Here is a 23,159-nt window from a genome sequence, read left to right on the forward strand (position 1 = left end):
TCATGAAAAAAAAATTCTTTATTATACGTATTCGAGTTTTAATCAATAAGTGGGAAGCAAATGAATAGCAGACTATTTTTACTCTATAATTTACATTCGAGCAAATTAACCATTCAAATTGTATAAAAAAGAAGAAAGTTAAAATTATCGCAAAGATGGCGACATTAACATGTGACACGTTCCAGCCTTCCTATTTTTAAATAATTAAACGTGGCACCGAATTAAATTCTAATGAACTGCCTAAATACCTAATTTAAATTTCTATTTGATATAATTAACAGTGTACGTAGTCATCTCATAAGTACGGCCAGCGATTTTCCGGCTTTAATCAAAAGAGTACGAATAAATTACGAGGAGACTTCATTAACGTGTTTAATGATATTCGATGGAGGGACAACTTGTTTTAAATAAACAAATATTTAAACTAGATTAACAGCAGCTTGTTGACTTGTAATAAGACTATAATTTTTTAATTAAAAATTTTAAAAAAGATCTCATTGAAAATAATCGTATTAAATTATTGTAGAAATTGTTTAAAATATGTTGCAATTCATTATTTTAATTTTGTTATTTAATGTAGATTTAAAAGCCATATCTCTTTATTTAGACTAATATTCAGCTTTTAATTATAACTATAAAATGATAATAAGTATATTTAATTATACATATATATCTAACATCTTACTATCAAATTTTTATTAAAACAAAAATTAATAAAATTGTTAATTATATATTTTTTTATCGTATAATAGAATAAAATGAAATAAGATTTAATTATATTAACGTTCTAGGTTACTAACGTCCTAGTCAACTAACTCCAACTTAACTTTGTCATATATATTATATTATTTAGACTAGATCTATAAATAGAGAAAAAGGATTTAGTCAACTATAGTCAGCATAAACTGACTATAGCTGATGCGTGAGTCTCACCGGTCGTCTAAGTTACCAAGTGTATCGATTCTCTGTCCATACCTACATCTATTTGCCTCGGAATAGACATATAGCTACGGAAAATCGACTATATACAAAAATTTTTATTAACATCGTACCAGTTGGCACTATGAAGCAAAATAAAAATTATTTAATGATAAATTACAATATCACATAATTTCTATGTCCAAGCCAATTATATAGTTCTAATAGCAAGATTCTTGGGATATAAGAAATCTGTCTGTAGAAAAATATACCTACTTATAGGTCTGAGATATTTTATATTATAATTTTTTTAATATTCCAGAAATCATCCATAAATATAAATCTTTAAAATGTGACAGAGCGGAAACATTATAAGGCGGCAAAATAGCAAAATTGATAAGAAGGGATTATGAGATATTTGATCGAAAACTGAAAGTATCAATCCAATAATCACCGACTCTTTTCGCTTTAATAACGCTGCGTTTAATAACCCCGGCGAAATCGCCGTGCTCGTGCAAGGGTGCAACGGCGAGGGTGCAAGCGGACTCGCCGCGCGCGACGACGACGTTCGCGCGGGGCATTGCGACGGCAGGTTCGCAGCCTCGAATGCGCCACGAAAATGCCCGGGTGGGAAAGGGTGGATCGGGGGCGGCGCGCAAGCGTCGTCGCCGTTGTATCGACGCTTCGACGCCCGGGCCGAGGGAGAGAAACGGATTTCTCTGCCAGTAGTGGTAGAAGTCCCTGTCGGGGTCGAGCGAGAGTGCGAACATGTGCGCGTGTGCATAAGCGGTGTGCTTTCGCGAATGCATCTCGAGTAACATCTCTGCGTAGCGCGAAAAGAAATATAATGTGAGACATTGAGGCGACATCGTGTGATATAGGAAACAACGACGACGAGAACGACGACGGACGTAGAGGACGACGCGTTATCAGCGTCTTGACTGTCGCCACTGATTTGGCCAGGGTTCGCGGAGAAAAGTGGCGCGAGAGGGTGGACGGGAGTGTAGTAGATTGTGAGAGGCACCGGCGAGAGCTGCTGGTGCACACAATCAGGATGCGACCGAGGAGGTATGTGTGTGGCGTCGATCGAATCTGGTCAATGGTAACGGTGAATAGCGCGCGTTGCAGATAAGCCTGAAATTTAGGATGCTGCTGGACCACTCTATGTCGTCTTTGCTTTACTCAATTAGATTGGGATTCGAGATATTCTGATACGTGGTTATTGTGTCGTTTCAATTTTTTATTCAGATTCTCCTATCACCGCGCGCGACAGTTTTCAGTTGATGATTCGGAAACTGCGAGTTAGAAAGGCAAGCTAGGGAATATTTAAAAATTTAGTTTCCGTATTTAATAATACCTCCCAGTAATCGAGTCTTTTGTATCTCAGCAACGAAGGGAAACCTTGCGCAATCATGTACGCAGTCGGTTGGAGCAAGCGTATTCCATTAATATTTCATGAAGATGGTCATGTTAAGATGTGTAGAATGTATAGAGTTCTCTTAAGTTTTTGATGTTTTTTAGTCGGATCTTCCATTATGCGCTAATTCTCATATATCTTTCTCTTTCACCCTAAAATCCCTAACTTTATCATGTTTTATTTTTTACTAATAATTTTGATTAATTTGTATTATTTAACATTAAATTTGATATAATAAAACTAATAATAATTTTACATAACTGCGTATAACAATGTTAATTAAATGCTATTCGCGTTAGTCCAAATATAATAACTCTTAATTAAAATAAATTAAACTGATTAAATAAAATAAATCTTTGACACTTTTTTAACTACTATAAAGTCGAAAAACATGAAATATCATGCAAAAATAGTTGTCCAAAACACTTATCAGCATATCGTTGAAACCATTTATTCGCAAAAGAATTTACTATCTTATATTTCCATTCTTTTTGTTTAGTTATTGCCAAATTGTTACAAAAATTACTAATAAAATACACACAGAAGACATTAAAATTTCATGTTACGAGTCAAGCATGCGGCTGTATCGCCCTGAAAATCTACGATGTGCAATGCATTGACTCGCGCGCGTCCGTCGCGCTCGTGGATCACCTCTTATCATGACACATGCGCATGGTTGGGCAAATATTCGGTTAACTAAACAAAAGGGAGTAGCTGCTTCTACATGGTTGTTTTTGTTCGTCACCGTGCATTCTGATATAAGAGCGTTCTCGCTCGGGCGATAATTGAAGAGCTCCGCCGGGAAAAGCGGTTGCTCCATGTTTTCTTTTTTTGTCAGCCGCAATGAGACCATGTCGTTGATTGCCGTCGGATATGAGAATAGATAAAAATAGCAGCGGTTCGAACCCGCGAGGCTGTGTTCGACTCAGCCCTTTCATCCTTCGTGTAATCTCCCGTACGGCTACGTATTGAAAATTTAATTAAATTATAGGAAATTAAACTAAAGATTAAATTTGAGATTCAATTCAATTAAGTTAACTGTATCAGATTCCAATCTTTGTTCATCAAGAGAAAAGTCTAAATTTTTTAACAGGTTATTATTGAATAATTTATAGATAATTTAGAAATTTTTTCTGAATCTTTGAATTTACTTGATCTCTGAGACTAGAATTTTTGTTGATCACGAACAAAATGATTGAAAACAATGATTTCTACTCTTCTTTTTTCCTTATCTATCCGATTTATCGTGTTCTATATTTTATTACATTACTCTGTTTATAAATTTCATGCTTAAAAATTATTCAAAAGTAGCAAAATTAAACATAAAAGTCATAAAAAAATAATGAAAAATTAATCTGCATTTTATTTGATGTATTTGAACAGATACAAAATAAATCCTGAAAGAAAGTAAAACTGTTAAAATATTTTCTAGCTTGAATATTCAATATCGTGATATTCAAAAAGGGAACTAATGGATGTATAATTATATACACTGTCTGTCTGGCTGTCGCAGGCTCGTACACTTGGCACGAGACACTGCCATGTCTCTTGATACGGCGATTAAGTATGATAAAATCTTGCTGATTATATCAAAGAACAATATAGATACAAAGATGAATTATAATTATTAACATAATAGGATGTCAATAATTTTGATAAAATATATCAAGATTATATTTTTAATTTTGAAATAAATAAGTTAAATGTTGATTTTTATGATATTTGTTAATATGGAATTAATACAGTAATTATAATCTTCTCAATCTTTCGCAGTCATATATATATAATAGACACTTATAATTCTTTATAAAATAAATTTCTTATCAAATTAGCTTTGTCTTGGCTATATTAATAGCATAATAAAAGTATCAATTTATTTATAACATAAAAAATAAATTAACTAAAATTATTATACAGATAATTAATGCCACAGTTTGTCACAGTGCTTCTTTATTTATATCACAAATTTAATTGCAACTAAATACAACACTAAAGGTTGAATAATCATTTCTGTCATTTTACAAAGATAATATTGATACTGTTCTACGAAAGAAAAGGACTATAGGTACACCGAAATAGTTCAAATCACCGTTTGACATTTCTGTTGCAATTTTCTGTTTTAAACGGCAAATATTACATATGTAAATTTGTCTTCAATCATGCCACGCAAAAAAAACGTAGGCAGATACACATGTAATAATTTTGCCGTATACTCTGTGTCCTGAAATGACCGAGTGCTCTTTCAATTGCTTTGATTGTTTAATCAATTTGAAGTTGATTTTTCCATAACAAAAGAGTTAGGAAAGGTTATCGTTTATTATTATAAATTTTCCACTTTTATCATTTACACTTAAAAGCTTAGTAAAATTTCAGAGTTATGTTTAAATAAATTTTACTTAAAATTAACGAATAAATTGTTTTGTAATTATATTTGCGTTCCTAAAATTTTGATTATTAAAAGACTTTATGCTTAATTATAACTAAATCAAACAATATTGATCTTTTAATACTTTTATTAAAGTATCGTTGAAAGTATATATTAGCCAGGGAATTAATAGTTAAGTAATATTTATTAGAAATATTGTAAAAATTCAAGAAATTGTTAGCGGAATTGTAAAATAATTTAAAATCTATATAAAGCCAGTAACGTGTTTATTGGCGTATTGATTGATGTGTTTTTAGTCGACATATTCGAGATTCCGTTACTCTGTGCTATTAAATGGCAAACGTTTTTATTATAATAATAAATTAAAAATAAAATTATTATATTTTCTTATAGGGTAACTCGGGGGAATATGCCACACTTAATAAAAATTTAATTTTTTTCTATTTTCTTTCTCTTTTTGAAGTATCTTTACATACTGGTCTTCTTTTTCCTTCTTTTATCTATCATTTGTACATGATTTTAATAAAATTTTTTGATTGCTTACTATTAAAAAAAAAGAAATATAAAAGTGTTGCAAAATGGCATATTATACCCTACTGTATGGGTAATATGCCATATAGTATAAAATAATATACTACATACAAATATGTAGTAATTTAACTTCAAAAGTTACTTTATTCATAAAAACAGTACAAATAGTCTTTAAAATAAGTCTCTCAGTACAAATAGTTTTTAACATAAATAATAAAAATTTAAAATTAAATTTAATATTAAAATTATTGTAATATTAGATTGCAACAATTAAAATTAAAATGAAAAATAAATCTCAAAACTTTAAAACCTTGAACTTTACAAATCTTAAAACTGTAAATTTTATAACTGACAACTACACTTTTTTCAACTACATTTTTTTTTTTTTTTTTTTTTAGTTTTTCTCGTACCTAATCTCATCTACATCTACAATACATAGATTGTAATATTAAAATATCGCTGTAAACATGTAAAATAAAATATTACAAAAAATTCCAAAATTCCGGAAGAATTTTATTAATAATTCATATAAAATAAAGAAACATAATATATGCGCAAAAAACTTTGCTCAAAATGGGCCATTGGCGCACAGTATTAAAAGATATTTCATTTTGTAAGTATTGTTGTGTACATTATTAGAAAAATAATTTTAGATTCTGGGACGGGGAGCGAAAGAAGTTATATTACCTGTTATCAGCCTTTATCTAATTCATTATTACCTTCATTGTCAGAACTATCAAAATGATATAAAAATATCTACAATATACTCTGATGACAACTTAATTCTCACGTTTGGGTGTTTGCCGTAGCCTAAATACTCACATCAATGTCATATAAGGGCAACATCCAACAATACAAGCTCCATTTTTGCAAGTGTAATACGTTTTTATAGAATTTAATCCTTTGCCATTTCATTCTATTAAAACATAAACATGAGATTTTGTTTTCTTTACGTGCCTTGATTGTATACCAAGGATTTAGCTGAATAAACAAATGTTCGTCACCGCCATCACCACAGGGAGATGCTCTGGGCGTAGGGAGGTGAGCGATATTATAATTTATTATTAGATAGAAAATTTAGTGTTATTATAATATAATATTGAAGTTAATTAATGTATTTAGTATTAAATGCTAATTAGCTAATATTATATATGATAATTAATAATGTGTGAAATTCACCTCTCATCAAAGTATCAAGTATCTTTCCCCCTGTTTTTGGGACTTTAGACTATGTTACTACTATTTTTACCAACCTCCTCTAAAATGCATATAGAAATGTGTGCATTTATGACCTAAAATCCAAAACTTCACCTATTTCATTATGAGTTCTGGGCCAGAAATACACACACTTCTATATATACATTTGTAGAGGAGGTTGGTAAAAATAATAACATAGTCTCAAAAATAAGAGGAAAGATACTTTGGTGAGAGATGATTTTCACATATCACCTGTTAGTCAATTGACATACTAAGTACATTAATTAACTTAAATACTATAATATCACTAATTTTCTATATATATCAAATAATATATATATATTATATATAATATCGCCCACTTCCTGTGTGCGCCTAGAGCATCTCCTCGTGCTGATAGCGGTAACGAATATTTATTTGTTTGTTTAGCTAAGTCCTTGGCATTACAATCAACATAGTCTATGTTCTTAATATAAATAATGCATAATATATATGTTGCACCACATTTTACATTATTTTCTAAATTGTACAACAAGCGAAATCGCTTTCTCCGACGCATTTTTGTGCGACCGATGTCACCGCCAGCGAATGAAAACTGCTGGTGATTTTTTTCGCGTTCTAACAATCTCGTCGGTCAATATTTATCGTATTTTTTTATGTTTGATAAAAAAAGAATAAAATGAGAAAATCGGTAGCGGAGTCACGCGCTATGTCAAAAATATCGACGCACCCAGTGGCAACGAGACGAAGGAATAGCGAGAGTAATTACTCAAGTCGTAACATACCTAGGGCTTCATCAATCTGCTTTTTATGTAACAAAGTTTCGATCGTTGCGTGTCAGTGCTTATGACGTTTTATTTATAATTAAGCAACCGTTATAAACGATAATTACGACATATATTGATCTTCGAATTGATTACGACGCTTTCACGTGGGGAAATGCCCACGCTTCGGTTAGAACTGCATCTGATTTTGAATTGGTTTGCAAATCCACTGAAAGGCCAATCTGATGGCAAGCACGTTGTAATGCCCGAGAAACGTCAAATCGAAGATTCAAATTTAATATTAAGTTTATCTTTGAACAAATAATATATTCTCGATACTTTTTATTTCACATAAACAATTAATTAACTGAGAAATAATTGATACTGTTATGTTGACTATAAAATATTTTTTTAATTTGCGATTATATAATATTATACATTTGTAAGCAACATAAACACTAAAGAAACTAAAGGGAAAAATTTTATAATTATTCAATGTTATCAAAGAAATTTTCTCATCATTCAAACACAAAACTTTGATCTGTTTCAGACCTGGGACAATCCAAATAATTATATAATTTCCAAACAGTTATGCTCAAGATACAAATGTTACGAATAAATTGTACGAATAAATTATTGGAATATTGAGTATTGCAATTGTAATACAAAAATATTTATATAGGAGTTGTAATAATTTGATAGAACAAATATTTAATTATTATTCATACAAGTATAAATAATATTCTTTAAAGATATATATATATATATATATATACATATATATACGTATGTACAACTAAAAAGTAAAAAAAAGAAAATCTTATATCCTATTTTTTTAAACTTATATTAATCTTTAATTTTTTAAGCTTAAAAACTTTAATTTTTGGGGGTTATATTTTATTAACACTTTAATGCTAAACAGAAACATGCAATTAATTATCATACATAATCGACGCATAAAAAAAATACCTTTAAATAATTGCATAAACCGCGATGTGTTCTCCCAGATGACGGTGCAACGTCAAGTGTCTCATCGATTGCCTAGGTTTTATTAGATATACGCCATTATTGCATATTGCTTTTACTTTGTGTCATCAACGGTGCCAATGTGACAATGTATCACCTTGTTGTGCATAAAATGTGAAAGTTTCCACTTTAATTCGGGAAACGCGACAGACGGGCACGATGACACAAGATACACTTCTCCATTCAGAATCGACTCAGCTAAATTATGAATGGCGGTCGATACTTAGGGAAGGGAACTGTCATGCGGATAGTCTGCGGGGTGTTCCCACCAGGGAACCCTTACGTGGCTTTCGTGGGAAAATAAAAAGGAAAAAAGGTCTCTGGCGGTGGCGTGTGTTATCGACATGAACGATCGAGAAACTTGTCCAATACGCTCGTACTGTACGTTATCTAACAGATCTGTCCTTCGGAATACAATTTTCTTATGTAACTCTCTCTCTCTCCCCCCGCTCTCCATTCCTAAAACGGAATTAGACTAACACATTGATCTCAAACTCGAAGATAAATAGCACGCGTGACGGTCTTAATTTAGAAATTCTCATTATTTTCCACAAATAATTTGCATATTGTTGCATATTGTTTCTAAAAATAAATCAGAAATTTTTTTCGAATAATTCAATTATTTCTGCTATAAAATCTTTTTTTTTTATGTCAAAACTAAATATCCGTTAAAAATCGTATAATAATATTTATATCATAAAGCATTGGATTATGTTAATCCAAAAGACTATCAAAGAACTCTTAATGGCTACATTTGATAACTATAATGTAACGGTAAATGACACCATTTTATATTCTAGATATCTTTATTATAAAATAGACTATTTAATCAAATACATTTTCGCAGTTGTTAATATTTATCCTGTATAATTATTATGATTTTTATGTGTTTTAAAGTTTATATATTTATCAACTCAGTCAATATGTATTTTTAGATTATTGTACTGATTTTTTTCTGTCACGCCAATTTACATTATGTATGTGTAATAAAAAAATCAAGTGTTAAATTATTTTATTTTAAAACTGTTTCTGCGAAAGAGAGAAATGCAATTATTTTACTCACAAGTCATATACAATAAAATTTACAAGAAATGATTAGTAAATAATAAATAAGATTAATAATCGCAACATGCACATACAAATTAATTCTTTCGAATTTACAGTGATACGGTTACATCGATTGTATATCAAGATCCTCGAAGACATAACTTCAGTATCGAAGACTCATTTGCCTAAGGATTTTAAACACGTTCCTTTCCAAGGGTGTGGAGTTGTGGAGTAGCCTTAGAAACATACGTAACCAAGAAGACAACCGTGCGGAAGCCGAAGGTACACTGAGAAAAAAATGTTTTGGCAGTTTAGTAAACATTAGTTTGTATACAACATTAGTTTACATACAACTGTAACACCATTTATTAAAATGAACAAAATTTTCCTTTTTATTAATATATTTTTTTCTCAGTGAATACACATGTACTAATAAAAAGAAAAATTTTCTTTATTTTAGTAAATGGGGTCACAGTTTTGTGTGTATGCAAACTAATATTTACTATAAAATACTGCAGAACATTTTTTTTCAGTGTACAAGCTTCTAGGAAGTTCCAGTACCTGGTAGCGGAAAGATCGCGAAAAGGGTGAAGGGTAAAAGCATCTAAGGGCGGGTGGGGGGATGCAGCTCGAAAGGGTGGCGGCATGGAGGAGCACTCGTTGGAGGCTCTCATGCAGGCGAGCCTTATCTTCGTGGTCGCCGTCGCTATCATTGTCTCGAATCTTCTTATCATCATCACCTACCTCAACTTCCGCGGTAAGACGGAATTCCTTATTGCATTCGCAAACATTGCACACTTCAAAATTATATTTATAATGTCAATTTCAGTTGTTCATTTTAATTATGGTACTTATTGCTAGATGAGCATGCATTCAGTATTCCAGCGTATACTCCCGTTTTTTTTTGCGTATAAGATAAGAACTTCTTTATTTGAAAATTATAAGCCGTATAACTTTATCGTTAATAAAACAAACGGACTTGTACGTTAATTGTACATTTTCGCAATTTGACAAATTTGCAATTTTTCTATTCCTGGTTCTTATGTTTCCTCTCTACTTTCATTTTTATTATTATTTTGGTTTGTGTGATGTGAATTGCAACATTTTCCTAACGGTAAATCTTTGAAAAAATATCAAATTCTTGATATATTTATATTTTGAACATATTTACATTTTAATAAATTTGAAATATATTATTTTGTTAATTCTAAATAATAATATAAGAATTTACAGATTAGAAATTTTTTATACTTTAGATGTTAAAAATATTCAAATTAAATTTCAAATTTTCAAAATTTTGAAATTTAAAGATGTTTCTCTTTGAGAATTCTCAAAATTAATCTGACAATTAGATTAATAATACTATTGATCTATATATAATCCAATAAAAAGAGAAATAAATATAACAAACTTGTGCCAATGAACGAATAGGTATATAATAATAATAGTCACGTATTTTATTAAAAATATTATTTTATTTATATAGGTCCCTCCGAGGTGATAAACTACTACTTGCTGTCACTCGCCTCGGCAGATCTTCTTTGTGGTGTATTAGTGGTTCCGCTCTCGGTGTATCCAGCATTGGTTCGAAGATGGGTCTACGGAGACATCGTGTGCCGACTCGTCGGTTACTTGGAAGTCACACTTTGGGCGGTATCAGTATATACCTTCATGTGGATCTCCGTCGATCGCTATCTTGCTATCAGGTACATGATAATTAAATCTAATTACAATTACAAATAGATATATTACAATTAGGTATACCACATGACAATAGCAACACATAGCTGTCCATTTTGTATTAACACAATGCGTATTAACGTTAATACTCTATTAAGAAATCTTATTGCTTCCTCCTTGTTTTCGTAAACCTCGTATATGTGAACCTTTAATTACTAAAACTATAAAACTAGGTCTAATAAACGAAATCTTAAAGAATTATATATATGAAATAAGGGTAGAGAAAAAACCGAAGAAAAAATAGTTTTTTTAGTTTTTGATACCAATGTGTTCTGAATGTTTTAAAACGTCGGAAAATCGCCTTAAAAAAATATCCGTATGTGTGTACACATTTATCTGTAACTCAAGAGCTAATCAACCAAATATTAAAGAATTATAGGGTAACTCCGGTATATACGCCGCAGCTAAGGGAAACTTAATTTGTCGAGTACTATTTACTATGTTTAAGGCAAATAAATTATTACTGTCTACTACTTAAAAAAAAAATAGAAATATGAAATATTCATTCTTTGTATTTAATAAAAAAAACTATTAAAAACCCTTGCATATTTGCCATATATATCCCAGAAGAGTGGGATATGTGACATTCATGGATGAAATATACGCCTTATAAAAAATTACAAATAATGTTTATAAATAAGGCAATAAAATGTCATAATAAGTTACAAAATGTGTGTAAAAAGTTTATTAAGATGTAAGAATGATGACAAATTATAAAACTGAAAAATTAAAAAAATAGAAGAGCGATAGATGCATTAAAGATTATTGTTATACGATCCAAAAAAAGAAGGAAAAAGAACACATAGGAGATTTCAAGTTTTACAAAGTGTCTGTACTATAGCATAAATCCCGTATGCTAGAAATGCCGTACATCCTAAACAGGAGGGATATACAAGACATCAAACTAAACAAAAAGTACACGAGCTATGCATTTGTATTTTGCATCATTTACTATCCCTCTACACTTATGTATCATGAAATAACCATTAAACCTTTTACATTCCCTACAGTAATCATTTTACGTAATATATGATCGCGCTATACTTACTACGGTGAGAAATCGATTCAACTTCACGACGGTTTCAATAATATTAACAATAAAAAACTGAAATTACAATACAATGCTAATATGGCATAAAGGCACATAACAGTGTGATTGCGAGCAAGTATCTTTATTTCTTCTATTTTTTCTTACTTCTGCGGCGTAAATCCCCGCGCGGCGTTAAATACCGGAGTTACCTTATATGAAATAGGGGTAGAAAAGAGACTAAAGAATATAAAAGAATTACAATAAAAAAATGGCTAATAATAAAGGGGTTATCGATTTATGTCTAAAAAAAATCTATGTGATTGCTCTAATTTCCGCAAATTTTGAGATATCGAGTCCAATTTTTTTTATGGAATATATATTTTTTATTAGAGTATCATTAAAGGTAAATTGGTATTGAATTTGGTAATGATCGAAAAAGGAATTGCCTATTTCTGCTTAAAAATTGTATAAAAAGCACATGTAATTTTATATAGAGTTTGATATTATTAAATAAAATTTTGAATTTTTTAAGAAATGTTCGTGGTTGCTCTAACTTCCGCCAATTTTGAGACATTGGGCTATTTATAATTTTATTATATTCTACAGTTTTTTCTACCCCTATTTCATATGTATATGATTCTTTAAGATTTGGTTGATTAGACCCAGCTTTATACGCGATCAAAGGTCCATATGCAAAGTCCATATAATATGTACCATGTAGCCTGAAGTCCCAAAGTCAACATCGAGTTGACATTGCGTCAATTGTAAAACCCCACTTGTGCTACTAAGCTTTGACCTTTGACCCTCTAACAATTCATAAAAAAGTTCAAATTAAAATTAAAAAAGTGTGCAAATTAGAAAATTGCACATTGCTTCCTTATCATTACAGATCGTTATCATTGCTTCTATTTTATTTCGCTTATAAACCTTCCTCTACGAGAAAGCCAAACTAATAAATTACTAATAATTATGCATCAAATAAAGTACAAGCTTCCTTATAAGAGGAGCTTTGTGAGCGGAATAAAATAGGAGCAATGATAACGATCTGCAATGATGAGGAAGCAATGTGCAAGTTTCTATAATAATTTGCACACTTTTTTATATTATTTTATTTTACTACATATTATAAATACCTTTGCTATTATGCTAAACACAAATTGTATATTATTATTTTTTAATTGTAGCAGTCCTCTTTTGCAACGTCACATCTGAGACTCCTGCAAGATTTTCCTGAAGGCGTTTGATATCAGGTTCTAATTTATGACTTTTGCAGGAAACCATTGAGATACGAGACAGTACAGACGAAAACCCGATGTCAATGTTGGATGGTCTTCACGTGGATCAGCGTGGCGATGATGTGCTGCCCGCCCTTGCTCGGTTTCAACAAGCCGATCTTCGACCGCGAGGCCTTCATCTGTATGCTCGACTGGGGCAACATGGCCGCATACACCATCACCCTGTCCATCCTCGTGTTGGGACCGTCAGTCATCACCATCGTCTACACGTACTCCTACATATTCTCCACGATGAGGCGACTAAAGTCCGGCGCTCTAGTCCACGACAAGGAGTACGCTACCGCGTTATCCGAAAATCTGAGCAACCCAAGTCATATTATGTCCTTCGTCCTAGTGATGACTTTCTGGATATCATGGGCACCATTTGCCGGGTTAAGGATATACGCGGTCGTTAATGGACCTCCTCAGGTAATAATTCTTGCGATCGATTAATTATTGATGAATTAATATTTGAAAGAGCAATTTTATCTTATAAGACATAAGACATGCGTGAATCTTAATATACTAATACCTTTAGATTATATACTAATTTAGTATCCAGTATAGTTGATTCATGTAAATTTAATAAATAGTATTAAATAACGTTCCGCGTAAGTAAATTTAATGTTTTACAAAGTAATAGGCTCAGAATCAATAGGAAAACAAAAATCATCTAATATAATGTTAAGCGCAATTTAAACCAAAAACAATCTGGATTTACGTTTGATTAACTTCTTCTGATTAAGTACAATTAAGCACTTAAAAAATTAAGTGATTAATATAATAACCACTTCCAACTTGATGCAAAGAATCTTACAATTTATAAACTCTTATTTTGCCGATAAGAGGTAGCATGTTTCTATTCTTATAAAAGTTACTTTTCTGAAAACGCTGGTATTAGGACGACTGTAATGACACTCGCTTGACATTGATGTAATTTAAAAATAACTCTAAACTTTGTGAAAAAAGGCATTGAAAATGAGACGATTAAAAATATAGGTCGACACATTTGTAAAGCAAGGTAGTTTAATAGAGAATGCTCGCTAGCGTAAGCATAAGCGTAAGAAGTTCGCATGCAAGGGTATACTTCGTGTGACACTTCTATAAAAAAAAGAAAGTACAAAATATGAAATATACTTCTCTAAATTACTTATGCACAATATTTCTTTTTTTATATAAAAATAAACTTTTTTTTCTTTAATTGTTTAGATTTTTATTAATAGACGTCAATTTGCATTATTGCAAGGAATTTATTACTTTTTGCGCTTCTATATGTGCGTAATACCAATCACTAAAAGTTAACATTATCTATTTAGCATTACAATTTGCCTCAAGAGCGTTTGACAAAATGCAAAAAAAAACAGTCAAGATTTTAACTTCAAATTGAAAGAAAAAATTAACGGAAAAATTAATAAAAAAGTAAATCCTGATAGATTATATATGACAGTTAAATATCTTAAATATCTATTAAAATATCTCTCCAATCTGATTTTATCTTACTGAACCGTAGGTGCCGTTTTTAAACTTTGCCGTGGTGTGGCTGGGAGTCACAAACAGCTTTTGGAAAGCGGTTGTGCTCAGTACACTAAGCCCCCAGTTCCGGTTGGCCGTGCGAGTGCTCTGTCTCACCATATGCTGTCGGCACAGGCGACTTCCGCCGGAACTCCTCGGCCTCGACGACGACGACTAACGTCACATCGATCACTCCGCGTCTACGAGCAGCAACGCTTCTGTTGCGTTCTGTTCTGTTCTGTTCGCGACACATATTCTTAAGAAGTCGCTTTCACCTTTCTTCAAGGATCGTCCTCGCATCTTGGCACCACTCGCAAGATGGTTCCTTAAAACTTCGCGCTCTAAATGAAAGGAATGAATAAAAGTCGCGAATATAGCGCTCATTATGTATCGGTACTAGCTTTTAATTTCATAATAAATAGAAATAAAAAATACATTTAATGAAAATTAATAACATGAATAGATATTATAAAATTTGAAATATAAAAGCAGTTTGTAAGCGCAGAAATGAAACTTTTGGGATTTTTAAGCGGGTAAAAAAATATTAAGTTTAAATTTTTTTTTAATCATAAAAAATTAATATTTTTTTAGAGAAAGAAATCTGTACTATGGTATCTGCATTCTAATTGTATTCACATATAGTTGTATAAACGAAAATTTATGTATGTCATATATTTCCCGAAGAGAATGGCTTTTTGTAAAAAATATGTTAAATTTTATCCGCTTATAAAAAATTTATAAAACGTTGAGAAAAATCTAAGGTACAAAGAGAATTTCCCAAATTTTGAAGAAAAATAAAAAAAAAGATTTGGAAAGTTTATTAATAACTGGCACCATATCTTGCTCATTGCAATGCTCATAGAAGTAATACCATAAAAGTAGTTAAACGTTCTTTACTAAAATTATTACATTACATTAAGTCGAGTATCTCAGATAATATAGACAGCTTAAATATTATCTAGATTAAACTTTATAATCTAAATAATCAAAATTACAATCAATATTTAGCTTGCCCAATTTTCGAAATAAAAATCAACATCACGACCATTTATATGGAAAAAAAATAATAATAGTAATAACGCGAAGTAGTGAAAAAATGCGAGTGGTGCAACGAGCTTTGCGAAATTTTTTGCCGGCCGAATTCGGCGACTTCGCCGACGCGCGTCCATTTCTCTAAAAATAATCTTGCTTCGCTCAAACACGCTAAAGTCCGTTAATTAAAATCCCGTTAATCGGGATGAGTTTCTGCGCTGTATACGAAGATAAAACGGAGAATCGTTCTATACGATATTTAAAACTAATCGTCGCCTAGTTTACGTCGTAAGACCACGCTCAATAAATGTCGTAGCAAACTATGCGAAAATCGTGAGTATTACTAATGACTGTCGCGCAAGCAGATCCAATTATAAAATTGATCCATTAAACTAATCGACGCCGGAACATATGCGGGGAGAGAAATAGTCAATTAACGGAGATGCCTCTAAGTATATAAATGTGACGCGTCGTCGGCGACGAGTTTTGCGTCGTCGAAGTGTCGTCGTGCGCGTAGAACACCCTCGATGAAAGATAATCGAGTGCCGAGCGTGCAAACGTTACGCTTTTTTAATGCGCTTCCTAGGCGCCGGCTTTCTATACGCTCTTTCTCTTTCTCGTCGAGAAGCTGCAAAATAATCTGAAATCAAGGCGTCTGAGCGTCTTAATGTCGATTAATTCGCTTGTCTCTTTATTATTGTTAGTATACTTTGAGTACACTAACAAATATAGGTAGTCGTAAATTGTAACAAAATTATTAAAATAGTATAGTTTATACGGCTACTTGACTTATGGATATTTAAAAATATTAACAGTATGCTCGTAAAAGGGATAAGCCGGCGACTGTGAGTTTTTCAACTAATGCGAATAGAAAGTTGGCGAATTGCGCGTAAAGTTCTCTTATATTAGCTTGATAACTTCTATGATAAATATAAATCTCAAATAATTTTTTCCACTTATCGAGATTCGCTTTCGTTAACATATGCTAGCGAGAATTGATTGCTTAATTATTCGAATGAAATAGGTTTTTCGACAAGAAAGAAAAAGTGCCTCTCTCTTCAGAAATCTAGCTGGGCTCTCATTGGCTTTCTTGACGTAAACTGCATTAACGAAATACCCTCGCCATGGAAATCAAAATATCGTCGTTTTAATCTAATTCTTAATTTAGATTACGCGCTAGTTTTACGGGCATTCTAACTCGACGCCCGCTGTAAGCTTTATTACTAATCTTGTACTAAATGATATACATATACGAAATCGGTTAATGGCAACTTTTTTGCATGAGAGCGTAAACTATTGCGTCCAATTTTCGCACGTCTACGTGAACCATGACAACTCGAGACGCAATTTCGAATGTGTTTTGAACAGATTATGTACAAGCCAACTAAAGTTGAAACAGGGATCGATATTCCGGAAGAAGGCAGATAAAAAGAAAATATATGTGTTGATCGTATAGAAAAACTCGGTTTTGAAAAATACTTCTGTAAAAAAGAAAAAACTTTTCGACTGCTTAAATTTAGGCGTAGCGCAATCAACGAGTGCGAATGCAAGACACAGACCATTGGTTTCATTTATTTCTAGATTAACCACCCTCCATCATCCATGTGGGGCTTAAAGCCCTATGGATGACGGAAGGTTAAAAATATGAGAATATGTGAAAATATAAACATTTATTTAAAATTGTGGAATCTATCAAGAGATACGGTAGTGTCTCGCGCCAAGTACACGCGAAGCGAGACCGCACCGTGACTCTTTTACGCGACGCGACGGGTTGCAAGTATACGAGATGTTGAGATTTCGATAACGAGTGAACGGATTTATATACGACTCTGAAAAAAAAATGACAAAAAGAAACGCAGTATCTGATCATTTTTGCAGTAAAAAATGTAAATGTATAACCAACACCAAAATCAGAAAAAGAATTTTGTTTAATATTTGTTAAAAATAATTAATTGTATTACTTACTAAACTAAACTGATAGACATATAACGATTAAGAAATAGAAAGTTCATCATTAAAAATCTGACATTGAATAAAATATCTGTCTGAGTTTTGTAAGAAATTATATATTCCAATACAAGAAGAATTAGCGAACGTGAACAGTTTTGTGACGCCTATTAATAATAGCATGGAATGCTAGAATTAGACGTAGCTAAACTGCCACGTAATATCGCTAAAATAAAAATGTCATTTCAAAGTTTGCCAAAGTTTCTTCGTGGTGCTCCTGAATAGTGCTCGCGTGGATGTATGGGGCGTGCCCTAATATGTTTTCGACAAATATTAATTCTGTAAATGAAAATCTATATGCAAATCGGTGTCTAGAAAGTCTCAGCTTCTATTTTTTACTATAGACTCTAATACACACATTTCATTCAAGTATAAATTTTCTCTAAGAAATTAATCCGATAGGAGTGTTTAATTGCTGTTTAATTCGTGACATTTAAAGCGTTGAAAAAGCACAAAAATGTTTTTCTGTCGAATGAAGAAAAATAGTCCGAAACATCTGCTCGTTATTTTAAATACTAAAGATACTTAAGCTTTCTAGCTTGAGTGCTTATAATAGTAAAGGCATTTAAACATAAAACAATTACTTACCGTATATAAAATAATTTTTTTGTATAAGTAATTTGCATCTATATATATATATATGTAATTTTAAGCAAATCACAGATAATAAGATTTAAGTGTTATTTTAACAGATTATTTATTTTAATATTTTTCTCAATCTATCTAGTCCTCACAATGACAGTTTTTTTTTAATGTTGTAACAAAATACATTTAAAAATTAATTTATAGATTTTAAATTTTCAGGATAATTTTATCGAAAAAATGAAACGATTGGTTATTAAATAATTTATTTAATAAATCAGATAACAAGAAGATGTAGAGGACGCTTTATGGTATCATGATGTCTTAATTGTACAACGGAATCAAACAAAACTATTAACTATTTTCTAGTTCGAGTGTTAGCTGTATAAATCGGCTGAATACCTGGCTAAAAAGTAACGCAGGTTCGATTACAATTTAAAGAAAATTTCGGGGAATGTTCAAAGAGATTTCAGATGTAAATAAGAGTATAAAATCGTATAAAGTATGTCAAGTTGTCGTATGTTTTCGTATATATTATCGGAAATTGTTATATAAGTTATTGCTAGTACAATGAGTAACGGCGATGTAATTACATAATGAAATACTTCGGCTCAACCGTGAAGACTTAATACTGAACAACCGCATTACTTATTGCGCTGATAATAATACAAATAAAAATGATAAAAGCAAGCATAATTTGTGTTATTAACGTACACTTTTCCGGTCCCAAAAATGTTTCCCCAGAAAGATTCCATATGTTTTCGAACTGTGACAATTTTTGGCCAGACTCGGCTATGACGCACTAACAAATTTTATTGCGTATATCTCTTCATACGCATATAATTGCTCGTGATTCGGTTCTCTCGTCCGAATATCAAAGCTTCACTCCTGTACTCTAACTTCACCGCTGCGCAGTGGTTCGAGATTATCATGTAGCATATTGAACAAACTTCTCTTTCTCGCTTCAGGTAGAATATATATACGTCGCTCTCTCTGCGTCTTTTATTTTAGTATCTACAATTAACTCTAATATCACACTGGACTTTCACGGCCATTTAGATTTCAAAAACTTTTCAAATATTTGAAATATTCTAAAATTTTTAAAACAGTTCAATATTAATTATATATTAATTAAATTTCTATTTAGCGTTTTGGATAAAAATGTCATTAAAATATTACAAAAAATTTATAATTCAAATAATTTATATTAAATAATAACTTATATTTCACTTCTCTCTCTCTCAAACATAAAAGGCATTGGCATTAGATTTCCAGTACCTACCCGCATAAGACTTTTGTAAATAATTTAATAAGCAAGATAATTATTTCAAACAAGAAATTCATAAATTGTGTATAAATTTATTTATAATATAACAAATAATATATTTATAAAAAGATTTTAAGTATTTAACAATTTTTATTTGAAATAAGACCATTTATAATTATTCCACGTGATTTTTTTGTGATCTTAGAGTTAAATATCTAATTAAATCAATAATTAAATAAAATTCACAGTTTATTTTTCTTGATATACTTAACTGTTCGTGATCTTACTAAATTATATGCCATAACAATAAATCTCGCGCCACTCTGCACACGTGGATTCGCCAAATTCGAGCAGTATTAAATTTCTCAGCAATTACGACATTTTAAATATGTGAAAGTCGCTCAAAAGGAAAGTAAAGAATGATTGCACGTGAGACAGTAAGATTTTAGAATTGAAAGAAAACAAGAACCGCTCGTCCAAGTGGATTTGATTGTTGGTGGTCGATAGAGAAATGAGTTTGCCGATGATAGAAAAATAAATAAGTGACGAGAAAGACGCGAGGAAGAATGCAAAAGAAAATAATGAGCGAGCAGAATTGGTCCCTGGCAGTTTCCCGGGCGGCCTCCATTATTAACAATTAATTACATTTGTGTACCTAGCTGTTAGTTTTTTGTACTAGTTTTGTAACGTACCTCATCACGAGCGCGCTGTTATTACATATTTTAACTGATGATTGTTCGCAGATTGGTGTGTTGATCGATCGCATGAATACGTTTGCGATCTTGACATCGCGATTGACAATTTTTGCACAAAATCGAATTGTATGCTCGGTGTGGTAACCATAAAAGTCGCATCATAGAAATGCTTGATGTGTTTCATAGTCCTCTAAAAATCGTAGAAAATTTATATAGTATAAAAATAAAAGGATATTAATAAAATATATATGCGTCGGAACGTTATGATTAAAAATATATGCACTTTTAATTACAATTTCTAATTTTTATTAAAACGTAATATTTTTATTGTGTATAAGAACAAAAAGAAAAAAAAGTGCAAATTACAAACTTGCACATTGTTTCCTCATTATTACAGCTCGCTACCCCATTGCACCTATTTTATTTAATATAAATAACATAAAGATAATAAAATAAAAGTTTCTTGCAACTATATGATATATATATATATATCTAACAATAATTTTTTAAATATTTAAGGGGATCTTAAAGTGAAGGCTGAATTTCCTCGACGTCGGTAATGTCAACATTTCTAATCCTGTTTTCTATGTCATATATCTATATCTGTCCTTGTCTAACGAGAGGCATCTGTCCTTGTTTCGATTGTTGCGCCATCTCTCGCTACACGCAATGTCAACCTGAATGTGCTTTTGCACATATAAAAGTTTATTTAAACTAATCTTTTTTTCTAGGCTTTCAATCTTAGATCTAATTGCACGATATTGTTCTTAAATGTTGTCCCTAGGTCAGGCCGGTCTAATTTTGTGGATATTTATTGTGGAATTTTTGTACAAAGCAAATATTGTCGTTACGTATACCAAAAATTAACAAAAATATTAATTTTTTCTCGTTTTCGATATAAATTCGACCACCATAACCTAGATTTTGATGCGTACTTTAATTCTAGACAAGAATTTTGCATTTCTATAAAGCCAATTAAAAGATTAGTGCTAAGAAAAAAAGCCGGTATTACAGACGGCTTTAGGATCCCCTTAATAGATATTGCGATTTGTGGAGGACTACAAAAAATTGTTGCGCCATTTTATTGTGCCAATTTCTTTACACAATTAAGCATAATTTATAGATATATTTTTATTAATTAACGAGACGTATATCTATCGATGTTTGCAGTAAATTTATCCTAGTACTAAGTATATTATGATTTATAATTTTTATTTAAGATACGTACATCAGCGATTGAGATTACCTCATTTAGTATATGAAGTAGAAAGTGACGTCTTGAGGAATTATTTACAGATCAGGAATGTTTCGCGGTTTCAATCAGCGTAAAATCAACACATGATGTAACGCAAGTTACATTTTGCCGACTATATGAGACGGTTTACAAACACCCGCACACACATAATTTTTATTTAATTCATACATTTATACAAAATAATACAATTATGTATAATTATATGAGCGTGCGAATAGTTGTTGCGTGATTATACATATAAATTATAAATCAATACTGAATAACTCAAAATTATCGCCAACTATAAACACTGCAAGACAATCTAACAATAAGAATAATAACAGTAATCAGCAATTTTCCATTGGCAATTGAAAATCATAATTTTGACAAATTAAATTTACAATAGATAACGATATGTTATTTTGTATTCAATTTTAAATTAATATTATTATATTTTTATGTATTATTTTAAAATATTTAATATAGAAAGTTAAAATAGTTGTAAAAAGTTGTAAATTTTGATTGAATTTTTAAATAAATAAAAGTAATAATATATAACTGCAATGTAACCGCAATATTATATCGATAAATATTAGGCATATAAACATATGTTTTACACGTTATTACTTATGTTATAAATAAATAAGCTTTAAATTTTATAAGTAAAAGTTGTTGTTATTATATAGTTATTGTCTAATCTAAAAACTTTACGATGTGGTTTGTAAATCGTTTTATTTACTCGATAAAATATTAACTTGTACGTAGGCAATCAAAATAGATTTTTAATAATAAGTAACATTTTTTAGGACGGACGTACTGTTAAAACGAAATTAGCGTTAATCAAATCCAATAAACATGCAGAATATTATCTCGATATGTCTCTTAAAATTAATTGATGGAACAATAGTATGATAATAACGCATCACATACATCCGTCTTAAAAATACTAATTTGTAATAGAAATGAAGAAAATGTGCAAGAAGAAACGCCGTGAAAGCAATCCCGACTGGAGTGTAATGAGCGTTCTAGATATGTCATGACGATAAAGTGATACGACTTTGATGATAATGGTACAATATTAACAATTATTGTCCTAGAAATTAGTCTAGTGAAAGATATTACAATAATAATAAACAAAGAGGGCGTAGATGCCGCATATTTCACTCGATATGGAACTCGATATAAATACGACTTCATAATTCTTTATAATTCCATCTCTTTGACCATCTTCCCTTTAATTTATTTGTATTTGTAAAATATTAATTAAGTAGTCACATTATTATTTAAATGCATACATGGATATAAAGTTTGATTGATAGCTTACACTATATCATGAAATTATTTCATTTTTTTAATATAAATTTTCAAGAAAATTTTACACAGATATTTTATCAACATCCTTTTTTGTAATTGTTAAATTGTAATTATTAAATTGATATTTAAAATGACCATAGAAAATTTTTATATTTTTGAAAAATTTTCCTCACATTATTTAACTCC

The 23,159-nt window shown here is 30.9% G+C and overlaps 1 protein-coding gene across 2 annotated transcripts; it reads left to right on the forward strand.

Moving 5' to 3' along the window:
- Positions 1-1,632: 1,632 nt before the first annotated feature.
- Positions 1,633-22,827, forward strand: Dopecr (G-protein coupled receptor DopEcR). 2 transcript variants are annotated; one of them, XM_077409643.1, is made up of 6 exons: positions 1,633-1,986; positions 9,403-9,568; positions 9,820-10,043; positions 10,773-10,992; positions 13,330-13,759; positions 14,841-22,827. In XM_077409643.1, exons 3-6 carry the CDS (start codon positions 9,932-9,934, stop codon positions 15,018-15,020), a joined length of 942 nt encoding a protein of 313 aa, XP_077265769.1. In that variant the 5' UTR covers positions 1,633-1,986; positions 9,403-9,568; positions 9,820-9,931; the 3' UTR covers positions 15,021-22,827. The 2 variants fall into 2 exon arrangements, with proteins under 2 accessions (XP_077265769.1, XP_077265770.1); XM_077409644.1 differs by having other exon boundaries at positions 9,835-10,043.
- The last annotated feature ends 332 nt before the right edge of the window (positions 22,828-23,159 follow it).

The sequence above is a fragment of the Temnothorax americanus genome, unplaced genomic scaffold, assembly GCF_048541705.1.
Source record: "Temnothorax americanus isolate GAGA-0224 unplaced genomic scaffold, ASM4854170v1 Scaffold27, whole genome shotgun sequence".
Classification (NCBI taxonomy): domain Eukaryota; kingdom Metazoa; phylum Arthropoda; class Insecta; order Hymenoptera; family Formicidae; genus Temnothorax; species Temnothorax americanus.